General features: G+C 38.8%; 1 protein-coding gene across 1 annotated transcript in view; it reads right to left on the bottom strand.

Annotated features, from left to right (window-relative positions):
• Nucleotides 1-258: 258 nt before the first annotated feature.
• The window catches only part of atrnl1 (attractin like 1), a gene marked incomplete at its 3' end in the record, with an annotated part of 34,454 nt that continues 20,445 nt past the window's right edge, over nt 259-14,267 (bottom strand). Inside the window, exons 9-19 of the mRNA XM_015390501.1 lie at nt 13,182-13,365; nt 12,899-13,053; nt 12,621-12,705; nt 10,436-10,650; nt 10,212-10,330; nt 9,810-9,942; nt 8,887-9,074; nt 6,560-6,773; nt 6,264-6,455; nt 965-1,198; nt 259-396 (exon numbers count right to left, since the gene is read on the bottom strand). Coding sequence (XP_015245987.1) covers nt 259-396; nt 965-1,198; nt 6,264-6,455; nt 6,560-6,773; nt 8,887-9,074; nt 9,810-9,942; nt 10,212-10,330; nt 10,436-10,650; nt 12,621-12,705; nt 12,899-13,053; nt 13,182-13,365 — 1,857 coding nt within the window. The remainder of the gene's footprint in view (nt 397-964; nt 1,199-6,263; nt 6,456-6,559; nt 6,774-8,886; nt 9,075-9,809; nt 9,943-10,211; nt 10,331-10,435; nt 10,651-12,620; nt 12,706-12,898; nt 13,054-13,181; nt 13,366-14,267) is intronic.

Below are 14,267 nucleotides of genomic sequence, written 5' to 3'. Positions count from 1 at the left end.
GGACTTTTTTTGCACAATACATTCTCACTATTTGGTTGGATCTTTTAAACGTTGCACAAATCTTAGCTTAACCAAACCCAAGCTAGATATTCCAACTCCATAAAATAATCCAGGTTAGATCTTTATTTTGGCAATTAAAACAAACCCAATACTGAACTGTTGTCTACTGATTGATTCAGAGGAAAAAGAAATGACAACTGGGTGAAGTCTTCATTATATGAAGGAATAAATAAAGTCATAAAAAAGGGCGCCACTCACCCTGACATTTGCCGCCATTGGTCGGGTCTCCGTGGTAACCCGGCATGCAGGTCTCACAGTTAGGACCAGTGGTGAGGTTGCGACACTGCTCGCACACACTGCCGTTCACACACGTGCTGTGGCCGTTACACTGGCATGCTGGAAAGCAATATCAAGACAAGAGGATAAAAAGACCTGAAAGAAGAAGGATGATTTAAAAATGCATGTCAATAAACCCGAGTGTCATGGAGTCGATGCGGGATTTAGGAATTTTACTACAGCTACGGTTGAAACCCATTAATGCTGCCAGCAGCCATGTTATAGGAATCACTTTTGAAAAATCATTGCTTCTTTTTGGAATTGCATTTATTGGAACAACTTTAAATTAGCCTTTGGATATACTAAAACCAGAAAGAAAATGTGGTAATTTCCATAAATTAAAATTTATAGCAGAAAACAACCTTGGATTGATCACATTATCACGTTGAGAAAGGGTTATATTGTTATCTGATAACATGTGTTGAAGCGTGGAACGGAAGGAGAATTAAAGGGGGAGAGTAGCATTAGGTTGCAAAAGTCATCAGGGAGGGATTGGTTGCATTCAGCAGCTGAAACTAGATTCCAATACACAGATATCTTTTCAGACCAAAATCAGAACAACCCAACGGTCAATACCTAATAATGTAGTAGAGATACTATAAGGTGGGACGGGGTGTATATTACTCACCAGGGCAGCTAATGAAGGCCCATTCAAATCCTTTGTCTTTGGGGCAACTGCCAGGCTCAAGGCTCATGTCATGGGAATGGCCCTGCTGGCCCTGCTTTGCAGCTCTTTTCATGGGCCCCCTGTAAGACCCTTCCATGCACAGTCCCTTCCCTGTGCTGCTGGGGTCGCCACACCAGCCGCACTCGGGCTGATCCAAGCACTGGGAGCACGTCCGCAGTCCTGAACAGTTTTGAGCTGGAGAGGAAAACAAGTAAAGGTCACATCTCTTTGTGCTAATCACCACTTTCATTTGGCCATTCATTTCAGAGGACATCAAACGCATCTTTCTTTTGTCTTCTAAAGCATTTTGAATCCTTGAACTTGTCTGCATTGTTAATCACATTACGAACACAAACTACTATGTGAATTATTGCTGGATAGTCAACACCACCATGAGGACACAGAGGACGGCTCTGAAAGCAACATTGGAGAAACTTTATGCGTTTAAGTTATAAACAGGAATGGACAATTTTTTACTTTTCTCATTTTTTCTGATGAAAGGAAAACCGATGGATTACATTTTTGTGACCTTTTGTAGGCCGTCCTTTCAAACCTCTGTTACTATTGTTTTACTTTGTGTTTTCTACCTTTTAAGTCTGAATTAATTGAACCTTTCCACATAGGGGTCACCCTTCTTCCCCGTGTCGACTATTATGAAAACTGTAAATAAATACTGATGTAAGCTCCATTCAGACTCTGTGGTTGTTTTATTGTTTTAGAGTTCTCAGCCATTTTGCTTTTATTCTTCTTCTTCCCCCCCCCCAGAGTTGTACAAGATATTCTTTTTACAAAAAAAAGCCACTTGGGCCTGGGCAGACAGTGCGCCAGTTAGAGTAGCAGGTAGGAGGCCAATGAAAACTCTGGACAGGTGTCAAGATTGACCACTCAGGTGGCAGAATGTGATGAAAGGACAATCTTTTTTTTCTTCCACCTTAAAAATCTGGCCTTTATAGAAAAAAATCCCATTACAAGGAAAAGCCTTAAGTTTATAGTTTGTAGGAGTCATGAAGTGCATACATACTCTACAACCTAAGCTACAATTGAGTGGATTAAATCAAAGCATCTTAATATGTAGGAAGGTTCTAGTCAAAGTCGAGAAATGAAGTGACTTAGGAACCCTTGGCAAGAGCTAAGATTTCAGGGAACAGATTCTCCCCATAAAGCAGGCCCATGCTTGAGGTGCTTTACAAAAAAAACAGTTGAAATTTGTGTAATTTTGTACTACAAATCAAAATAAAATTGAATATAAGCTTGTCTAGTTTCAGACATTGACGAAAAATGTTTTGAGGGATAATAACAAGGGCGCTACCAGTCACTTTGACACAAAGTCATTTTAAAAATATCAAATTTTAATATCTTTTCAGAAAGATTTAGTTTGTTTTTCTTCTTTTACAGGATCCACTGCCTAAGAAAATGAAACGCGGCTAACACTTAAACACAATGTAGTGAGACAGCAAGAAAACAGACCAGAAAATAGATAAGACGATAAGAAACAGCAAAGCAAAGCTTCCCTATTTTAATGGCTGATAAGAGTCAGAATCACAGTCTGAGACTTTAAATGAGAATCTGCCTGAAAACTCCAAAGCTTTCAAATTTTAACAAAGTTTCAGAAAGGGATTAAATGAGCCACATATCTTTGCACTTCACCCTAACTTTAGAAACCTGAAGGAGGAATACTGCGCTGCCATCTGAGAGACTCTTAAGGACACTTCGATTGCTTGGCAAGTTTCAAAGCCACCACTCACCCGCTCAACAGACACCTCAGCAGAGAAACGCCGCCACTATTTTAAGACGACAAACACTGAGTGCTTTTACCTCAGTTTATGTCAAACAAATCTCCAGCTATTCCGCTAATGGATGTGAAACCATGACAACACAAGAGCAATCAGAACAAAGTAAAGCCATTTAAGTTTGCTTAGACGACAGGCCATAAGTGGAGGATTTCTGCAGAAAATGCTCTTCTAAAAAAAGAAGACGTTTGGAAGCAGACGCTTGCTTTGCCACAACATAAAAGCATGTTGAAATACAAAAAGCTCCTAACACACAGATCAATTGTGACAGCTGAAGGCCTCCCCTGATAAAGGAAACCGATCAATTGTCTTATGATTTATCAAATAAACAACTTTGCTCCGTTTAAAAAAATAAATAATAAAAAAAAAATCTAAATAATTTTCTTTTTGTCGGTTCTCTGATATGTATTTGCTTTATTCATAGCTATAGCCATGCTTACATTTCTTCAAAATCTCTTAATCAGACTGAAATGTGTTCCGTTTCAAAAAAATCTAATAATACCAATTATGTCCATGTGAACATGCCTTAGCTATGGATGCAAAAAAGGCTATTAGCTTCAGAAACAATGGCTTCTTACGTGCCATTAGGCTGGCAGGAAAAAGTATTTCTTTCAGTTACCTTCTTCTACTCATCAGTTAGTAATAAATAGCTTTTAATTTAACCACAGAGTATAAATTCATCTAGGGGGCTTATGTCTAAAATCAACTACTCGACCACTTTTTGGTCTCTGTGGTTGTAGCTAAAGTAAATGATAACATTTACTTTCCTTATTAAGGCAAGGTCACAAACGTTGCGTATGACTGTTTTTTTTTTCTCCGATATGATTTTTTCCATGTCACACTGACTGCGTACAGAGAGGCTCCGACTAGGCAGGGTGAGCAGATCTGTGCAGATTTTTTTTCACTTCTGTCTCTGTGCTACAAAAATAAAATAAAAAACATTTCCCACAATTGCCTCCGAAAGATTATAAAAAGTTCTTAAAAATGAAATTTAAAAGATACTGCTTAGCATAAAAATATAAATAAAGCAAAGCCACCCCTAAATGATTTTGCGTGGCATCTCAAACCAGAACAGATAGCGAATAATAATATGCCTCTATTAAAAACATAATGTCATCTATGTCTAAATAAGGAAAACTCAGCAATACAGGATGTTGGATGGTTTATATGCTGACTGAGGCAGTGAGAGGTGATTCTCAGAGAGAGATAAAGAATGATGAGATTTACTTACCTGCTCTGTCTGCCCCGTGTTTTGGTTTTTGTGAGGCTCAAGGAGGATCACTATTTTAAAATATCTGTTTTCTATCCTCCTGAAGTTTCTCTTTTCTTTTTCGTGAATATTGATGAACTGCGCTTTCTTTCCCTCGCTGTTTTTGCGAGGCTCAAAGAGGATCACTATTCTATACGTTCTCTGTCCTCCTGAAATCCTATCATGGGTAAAGTGCTCCTTTTAATGTTTCATTTATTTTTTATACATGAGTCTGTCCCACCTGCCTTATTTGGATTTGCAATTCCAATCCTGACTTTTTTTCTCTTGCGATTGACAGATTTTATTTTGCCTTTCCCCAAAAGCGGCTGTGTGTTACTTTTTAACAGCGTGTCTGTTCCTGTCTAACCCATGAAACTGCAGCTAAATTACTGCATAGTGTGACTAAGAGCTACGCCAGCTCTCTTGCAGAAAATCGTGTCGGGTGTGATCATCCCCATTGTCCCCTAATGACCACGAATAGCCATGGCCTCGTAAGGAGCGATTTTCTGTCGACTAGAACGAAAAATCGGACTCAGTGTGTTCAGCGCTTAAACTATTTTGCTAGCTTTGTAGAACCCTGAAAACACCAAATCTGATTTTGCGTACTACAGCTAAATTTATTTTTTTTATTTTTTCCTACTTGCTTTGATTCTTTTATTTTCCTGTATTTTAATCATGTAAAGCACTTTGCATTGACTTTGTACTGAATTGTGCTATACAAATACATTTGCCTTGCCTTGCCTTGCCTTGCCTAAAGAAATTCAACATGACTTGAGAATGTTTGAAACTTAAATAGTTAATTTAACCTTAAGGAAACAGTTTTATAGCCCACTCTAATGAAGAGCCATTACGTATTGCCTGGACTCTGATTTGTCAGTAAAAAAAAGGCAATATTTGTCGAAAAAACTCTCTGTGGAAAAAACAATTTAACCTTTGTAACAGAAACAATACATGTTTAAATTCAAGTAAGTAAAAAAAAAAACTTTGAATAACAGTAATCATTGTACCACTGCTGTACATTTCCCCTGTTCTTGGGGTTTTAGATGTATTTATATAGAAGGCCCAACCCAACGCATACATTACTGCACACACTGAACACACTCACGTTAAAAAAAGAACAAAGAAAGAGGGAACAAATATCCAAGATTGAAACATCTCTCCGAATTCACCCAAGCAAAGAGAAAGGAAGGGAAACACAAAAGGTTTTTTTAGAACAACCTTCCTTGTCCTTCATGCCAAGAGAGACTAATTCCTCAAGACAAATATCCACAGCAAACAGCATTTCTGTGTTGCCCAACACCAGCAGACACAAATGAATTTGAGACAGCACTCCTGGGCTCCCTAAATTTGTTACTCGCTAAACTGATCAGAGATTTTTCTCAATGTGACACAACAGGGGGAATAATTCATACATCAAGAACCGGCATCTAGCTGAAAGGCAATGTCGACCTTCAGGTGAAAGAGATCCCCAGTACGCTTACTGCTAGGTAGTCAAAGCCTATTTTCTCCTTCATATGTGTCTACTTTTTAATCTGATTTGGACCACTGGTCTTTGTTATTTTTGTTTGTTTGCCTTTTCTTAATTGTTTAGGTGGATCATTTTTGCGTAAACCTTGAATAAGACGAGTTTCTTTGAAAACTCTTCATGGTTCTTGTCAGCTCCTTTAGACACACTGAAAGTTGTCACAGCTAGACTAAATTTACGATGATACGCTAATTTATAAGAGCGCATTGGCTTTTTGACCAACATCTGGGCTCCCTCTCCTAGGGTTCTATCCCATTATTTTAGTACTCTCTGCAAATTGTTAAACAGAAGAAAGAGCAGGTAAGAAAGATCCCCCCGATTTTCCTAGCTCCCATTAAACCCCAGCCACCAATCCTTAACGCAACATTACTTAGAAGCATCAAACAGTAAAGAGACCAGCTAAAGCGCAGTCAGGAGGGACAGCAGCAGTTAGGTGCGAGTTTAAGCAAAAGTAATTGGCCATTAAGAGCCAAAGCAGATTCCATAGTCAATTACAGGAAACAAATACGATTTTCCCTGTGATTCAAACACCTTCGACTTTAAGCCATTTGCTTTCCCGTAACCTCTCTTCTCTCCATAATGAATATCGAACAATTACAGAAGCCAATCTAGGGAAACTTATTGTCTGTTGCCCTGACGTTAGACTATAGACCTCCGGGAAACTCACCTACATTTAATTTGCCTGGAGAAACTTACCCACACAGTCTGAAGTCTGCCACTCCAAACACTGGCCATAGGGGAATGAGATGACATATGCATTTGAGTCCACACAGCGCTGCGTGCTGCCACACCACATGCACTCCGTGCCCTGGCTGGTGCAGTTGGCACAGTTTGTGTGCAGAGAGCAAGGCTTCTTGCATGACGTACGGCTGCTATGATTGGGGTTCCCTACAAACAAAAAAAAAGGAATGGGACTTTAAGAAAACCTTCTATAGGTAAAAGCATGCTTAATTTCATAATATCCAACAATCTGTGTGTTATTTGTGGCTTACCAGTAGCTTTTTCACAAATGAGGCCATGAGCAGTTGCAGTGCAAGGATTGGCCCGAAGTCCTGAGACCTGAGGCTCCTCCAAGTAGGCACAAAAACCAGAGTCACTGGGCTCTCCAGGCAGCCAGCGCAAGCTGCTATTGGTGAAGGGAGACATGTCCTCCCAACCCCAGTATGACACATTGATTTTCCTCAGGCCCACCCAGGGAGACAGTCGCTGTGGTAACAAAGCTGAAGTCAGTGGAAGTCTGAACAAAAATATCCTAAATGCTGTTCAGTCACGCTATTATAAAAAATAAATAAATAAAAATAATTGCTCCATTTCCACCTGGGAAGAAAAGATGCCATTAAATATCTGCCAAACATAATTTCACAGATATGTTTACTTATTTAACTCCACGACTCAGCTTTTAATGTAATGGGAAAATAATGTGGAACAGTACATCAAGGTACTGCTTGGAACAAACAACAAAGTTCTAAACTAGGCAGACAAACAGCTAATTATAGCCTCATGAGAACAGCATGCATGACCAACTCTGCAGAGCAGCTTTGCAATTGTTCTGAAGCTATAGGAGGAAAATGTAGCTATGAGGTCAGGAAAAGAGGAGCAACTGCCCAACATTTTCACTAAGTAGCTTTAGCATTTAGACCATCAATAAAAATAATATTCATCATCTCTCTTCATTAATACAGAAAAATAGGAATAATCCTAGATTTCTTTTTAATAATTCAGCAGCTCACCCAGAGCCATAACTCTGTTGAACTGTCTATCCCATCTTCATCTTAGCAGTGATGATTTTTGTGGAATACTTTATAAAAAAGATTAATTCCATTAAAAATGAGATTAGCACTACTCTAAATATGATTGGTTTATCTCTGGAAGGTGAGGCAGAATCTGAGGTGTTATTTTTGATCAGGACCTGTCATTTAAATCCCATATCAAAGAGGTTTAGATGTTAGCGGGTTAAGTTTTGTCAATATCTCCCTTTTGTCTCATCTTTCTTTAAACTTGTCTTTTTTTTTTTGTAAAGTTGCCATAACATAATTTATTCCCTACATAAACCATAATAAAACTATTTAGATATTTAATTATAGCAGAGCACTGTGGTGAAAGCGATAATACTCCACTTGTGAAAGTAAAATCTGTTGGGCTCTTTCTGGCATTAAGACAACAACTCCTATTGCCACATTGACAGATAGGACACAAAAAAAAAGCCTGATCCGGCGGGGGAGAATTTCAGTCTACATTTCTTGTAGGCTCTACTTTTCTGATATTTCATCCAAAATAGGCAAGTTATCCTGAGCTTGTTTTCTGTATTTGTGCTGCTATATGTTTGGCCTGCTGGATCACATAGAGACCACTTCTTCTTGTTCTATCTCTATTTTGCAGTATTTTTTATGTTCCACTTTCAACCAATATGACTGCATTGTCTCTGTAAAGTGCCTAGAGATGACATGTGTTGAGAGTTGGCACTATATAATTTGAATTGATTTTTTTTTTTTTTATTAAATGGGGGAGACGGCGTATTAAGATTTATCATTGAAACTTTTGCTCTCTAATGCATGTTAGTTTAGAGCAGGCATCCCCAAACTTGGTCCTCAAGGCCCCCTGTCCAGCAGGTTTTAGAGGTTTCTCTGCTTCAGCACAGCTGGTTATAATGATTGCAGTAGACCAAAAGCCTGTTAACCAGCTTTCAATTAAAATCAGCTGTGCTGGAGCAAGGAAACCTCTAAAACCTGCAGGACAGGGCCTTGTCGGCCTTGAGGACCGACTTTGGGCATGCCTGGTTTAGAGTAAACAGATGAATGCAATTTGTTCTGGGAGCTAAAAATAATTCTTTTAATTCAATTAGTGTTTTTCCAGGGTACAATTGATTGGAAAACATCCATTCATTGAAGATTTCATCATTTTATAGCTCTAAAATCCACATGCAGCCTTAAGCCTGATACAGCCACTAGCATGCTTAAATGCAAATTGATTATGTCATCTATACCAGCTGCCAAGCATGGTGTTGGCAGCATCATGCTGACTATTTTAATGAAGGAGTAATGACTAACAAATCCTTCTTTTAAAAAAAGCACCTAATTAATTGATTCTTACAGTCTAACATTCAGCACCTGGAATTGATTTTCACTCAAATGTAAATTAGTAGACTATGATACAAACCTCATTAGCTACTGCAAAAGCATGAGGTTGAGTATCAACCTGCTAATGGACATTTAACTAAATGTTTGTAGTGTTTAATATAATTCTGTTTGAATAATTGTGAACATGTTTGGAGGGTTGGTTGGATGAAGCTAAGCAAACATTTCACACTGTAAAGTTTTACCTGTTCTTGCTGCTGAAGCTTTTTTAGCTCCTCAAGCACAAAATCCACTTGCTTTGAGGTGGTGAGCGAAGCAATGTTCCCATTGAGGTTCTTGCAGTAGTGCTGGGCATTATCATAGCTCTCCCGGCTGGAGTTGATCCTTAGACAGGCGTCGCCCACCTGGCTCCAACCTTCACTGCACTGCTGGGCTATAAGAAGGGAATATAGGCAATAATATAATTCAAAACGATGTTTTAACTACAGTCAAAGGTAAACATTTTTCAATTTTAAGCATTTAAGTTAGAAAACACTTAACATGTAAAATCTAAATGTGTTGTTTTGGTATATATTTAATTTTCTAATTTGCATCTGCTGGTCTTAGGCTTTGCGTGTCTATGTGATCACCAAGTCCTTTTCATGCATGACAAATCCAGAGTCACACACAGACATAAAAAAGATATTATTTGGAGCTACCACTGCAATCCCCCTCAGGCGACAGCTCCTCATGAGCTGAAAATTACGGATAAAGTGACAGCACCATTTCTTTAGATTTTGTCGACGTCAACAACGGGGCCGGGTGGGAGGAAGTAGCTGAGAGGTAAACTAAATGCACTGGCAAAGCTGATAAACAACATCAGGATGACAGATTAAAAAAAAAAAAACATGTTTACAAAAACCTCAGAAAAAAAAACAAAAAACAAACACCCTCTGCTGTGTTTAAAACACATACTCCGCACTAAACTTTATATAATCTGATGACGTAGACCGAACCCTGATGGGTAAATTCATGGAGTATATAGCTTAATAATGCCTCTAACAGTGAGCATCATCAGATCCATTTGTAATTTCCAGGAAAGGCCAACATCCTTGACTCAAATAACAAAAAACATCTGATCAGCATCCCATGCATGCATTAGTGTTCATGCTCCACTTTTCGGGCTCACCAGGCAGCGAGTGGCACTGTGAGTGATTCTGCTCCCACTGACAGTTGAGATTCAGGGAGCAGCTCTTGCAGTTGGCGAGCTTGCTGCACACCTGCTCGGTGCGCACCGGGCACTCGGTGAAGTTCTTCACACCCTGGAAGCAGTGCAAAGAGGGGAAGGGTGATGAGAAGAGTGGCTGTAATTTCAAGATAAAATGAGGAAGTCTGCATCTGTTTGGGGAAATCAACCCCTTCAGAAGCAGCATCCAGCTTGGGTCATCATGTAGTAAACTGGACAGGACAACAGCTTGGTAAAAGGTTATAAATATTCAAAACTACCTCACTAACTAAAGAAAATCTAATTTCTATGCGTTTCAGCAAGATACATTAACAGTGCTCTGCTGCCCCCTGTTGAAACACTCACAGAGGTGCAGTTGCTGGAGGCAGAGATACATTTCTTGTCATCACACCACTGGCAGCCTTTGGTGTTTGCTGTGCAGCTGCCACAGTCTGAGAACCTATAGCACCACTCGTCCGCCGCCACTGAAAATAGAGCACATTGAATATTTTCTTTTAGAGTTTGACTGAAATAAATAAAAATGGTGTAAAAATAAAGGTACAAAGATATTTCGTTATTCTGTTCCTTACCTGTTTTAGAGGAGCAGTAAGGTACGGAAAGAGAGCTGCCATTAAGCACGCCTAGTTCCCAGGGGACACAGCGGCCCCTGCTCCAGATGCAGCGGACCCCAGGCCCTGCCCTTACACACCCCTCCTCTGCCAAGAAGGCCTGGCAGCTGGGAGGTCGGTATACGAGCACATCATTCAGCAAGACGCTGGAAAAGCCCCCGAACACATACATAGACCTGACAGAAAAGAAGTGCCTCATTAGAACCAAGGTTAACGGCCTGAAACTGCAAAGGACACGACAGATTTATGAAATAGAACATTTCAATCACATCTAATATTACTTTAAATAACTTCTAACTTAGACCCAAGCAGGTTTAAAATCTGCATTTTAGTCAAACTTTGTTGCCATGTTTATTGGAGAAACTGTTTAACAGGCTTCTGTTAATACTTCTTACAGCTTTGGACTTGAGATTTGTTGGGCTCAAATAGAAACAAAAGTTCCTCTTCTGAGCAGAAATGTAACATGCAAAATAAGAAAAGAATGGATGTCCACAAGCATAAGAGGTTGGATGGATAAATATCAGGTAGATACAAGGATGTAGGTTTGATTTCAACTTTGGTAGGGATACTATTGGTCTGATGTCATTGGTCCTATGCGAAAAAATATGCATGCTTGTTTTTTTTTATGCTTGACGTGAAAATCAAGGTGCATTTTGTTTAAAGAGAAAAGCAGCATTTCTTGTTACATATGTACAAATTTTATAAACGCTACACACCCTAGATGCTGTTTATCAATGTTTGAAGCATGACCGGCTGAATGACGAATTATGACTTTTTTCCACTTTAAAAAGGTTTGCATTTGAAATTACCAGCGACTGAGACAGAAAGTAAATCTGTGCCTATTTAGCAAAATATAGTCTAAATATTTTTGTCATGTGAGGATTTATCCTGTTTTTTCTTTTGAAGATATAGAATTGTGCAGAGGTAAACCCCAATCTTATCTTTCAAATATTCTCTCTGTATCATGAAACATCATCATGGATAGAACAACAGTTGGATGGACAGCTGGTTCTCATCCATCCATTTTCCATCACGTATATGCCAGCTGGATCACGAGGGGTGCTGGTGCCCATCCCCAGCTCTATCGAAGGGCAATATAGGCTAAAGACACAGTTGCTTAGGGCGCAATCTGCTAAGAAGGGCGCTTTTGCACTCTGCAAAAACTCAAGGAAGAATGCAAATAAATCAAGTGAAATAAATAATAGCATTAATGTGCAATCAAGACTGGCACCTGTTTCTGTTGCTATAGATTAAACATGGGTTGTTCTCCATTCTAACAAACCTCTTACTGCTGTCAATTAAATGTGCAGAGAAAGAATACTGAACTTATCCAAAAATGCAACACAATCAGTTGGTCCAACTTAAGATGAAGAAATGTTTAAATGAAATTGCAGCATTTAGGCTGATTGCTCACCTTAATGTTAGCAAATTGCTGTTCCAAGCTGATGTTAGCATAATATCTGAAACTTCTAACAGATCTGTTTCACTATTTGGGTTTTCTTTAAGGCAAAGTGATAGTTTATAAAGAGTTACCCACTAAATAGCTGTTAGATTGTTTTTCATGTATGAAGGCCCTATTAAAGCTGTGACAACCTAAATAGATTTTCTATTTCTATTTCACTGGACCTTGTTTCATCTTTTTTTATGTTCTTGATTGCTTTTACTAATTGTCAGTGTCTGTATTTTTGCGCTGTCTGGTGACGCAAAGACAATTTTCCACCCTGGCGGCCAATAAAGATCAATTCTACTCTATTCCATTCTTTTCTATTCATGAAACAATCTTACCGTGTTTCACATTCTGAGCATAAACAGAAGGAAGTCTTGAACTGAATAGTAAATAATCCTTTTTTTTAACCAATCCTTCAGACAATAGTTGGTAAATTAGATTATTAAACTTATTTTTCTATTTATTGAATGTAGGTCATGCTGTAGACCTAACTTTGTTTTATGTAGAGGTCCTGATTTTCTTAGGCTAATTTAAACTCATCTAAGGAGAAAAAACAGTCAAACCAACCAACTGACCTGCACAGGACAGGACAGATGGAAAAGGCTTTTTTCCAGAATGTTTTGGAACCCTGTACCTCTCACTTAAGAAACTAACCAGTTTAAATTAAATGGAGAAATTATTTTTATTTCAAATACCTACCCATTGCTAACAACAGCCGAGTGGCCAAAGCGGTTGACGTCCCTGTGCAGGTCTGGTTTTGGCAGGAGTGTCCACTCGTCACAAGCTGAGGAACAAATTTTCTTTGTCAATATCCAACAAATAAAAAGCATGGTCATGTATTCAACTACAATTTTTCATTCTCTTTAATAAACAGCTCAAAATTAAATCGAGTAAAAAGTTAACACAACTCTTAGCATCACTTTTACAGAAAAAAAAACATTTCTTTTAGTTGCTGTATGTTTGAACATGAGACTTACCGATATCATATGCCAGGAAGTCAGCAGAGAAGCATTTGGCACCGTTGCTGAGTGACGTGTCATTATGCGTGTTTCCACCAAAGACAAGCAGAGTGCCGCTGAGAAGCACCGCGGAGTGCAGGTACCGTGGAAAGCCGCTTTCTCTTAGAATGAACCTGTGAAATGTGAAAGACAAGTGTGTATCGCGGACAGCTGTAGCAAGAAAGCGTGTGACACAAAGCGTCACACACCATCTGTAAAGGATAATGAACGACGAAAGCGGTACACGATTATCTTGATTTACCATGTCCTTGTGTTCACGTCGTAGCGGTAGAGGTCATCCACAAGGCCATATTTGCCGGCTGGCAGAGCTTTAAAGCCTCCATGGACATAGATGCTGCTGCTGGAGCCGTCATAAGTGCTGCTGTGGCCATAACCTCCCTGTGGAATGGCCCCTTTAGTCTCAGGTACCAACCACACTTTGGATCCTAAATGGAAAACATATTAGGAAAGCTTAAAATAAAAGAAATCTCTCGCTGTTGAATCAAATTTCCTCCACTTAATAACTGAATTTACAAAAGATTTAAATATTCATCGGGAATTCATTCTACAGTCACAAAGATAGGCTTTTATTAAGGGAATCAGAAAAATTTAAAAGTTTTAATGTTTTAAACTTTTCTACATTTCATCAACTTAAAGTAAAATCTACAATGATTAGGATTTTTTGTGAAACACCAACAGAAACACAATAGTATAGAGAGAGAAAACAAAATGCATCTGTCGCGTACAATCATTTTTAGCCGGCTTACACCAATAAGAAAAAAGGAAGATCAATTTAGATTTATAAAGGAGTGACAAGAAAACTTAAAAATAAAAAATAAAAAATAAAGGTCACTTTTCAGAAAACATGCAAAAAAGCTGGTGTGGTGGAAAACCAACAATAAACATAACAAAACATCCTTCCTTCTCTCTTCTCTTAAAACTTGGTAGCGGCAGCATCATGCTGTGGGGATTCTAGTTAGAGTAAGAGGGAATCTATATGCAGCTAATTACAGAAAAAAAAATCCGGATACCAGTCCCTGTTAAGACACTGCAAAGGGCTTGATGTTAACCTTCCAGAAGGACGACAGAGTCAGATTTAAAAGGAAATAACCAGGTCAAAGGTTACAACTGAAAATATTTGAAAATCCTTGGCAAGGATGTTCCCAGACATCCTCCATTCAAACAGAATAAGCTTGACCTTCTACATCATGTCCAAAAACTATCAGATAAAAAACACCGGACAATATCATCTAAGGCCTAATAGGTAATAGTCTCAGGCTATCAATACATGTCGAAGTTAGGATGGAAAAAAATAAACATCAAGCCCTTTTTCTCCTTACACTGATAA

This window comes from Cyprinodon variegatus, unplaced genomic scaffold, assembly GCF_000732505.1.
Source record: "Cyprinodon variegatus isolate N-32 unplaced genomic scaffold, C_variegatus-1.0 Scaffold502, whole genome shotgun sequence".
In the NCBI taxonomy this organism is placed as follows: Eukaryota; Metazoa; Chordata; class Actinopteri; order Cyprinodontiformes; family Cyprinodontidae; genus Cyprinodon; species Cyprinodon variegatus.
Note: the sequence above shows the minus strand (reverse complement) of the source record. Positions and strands in the feature narration are given on the sequence as shown.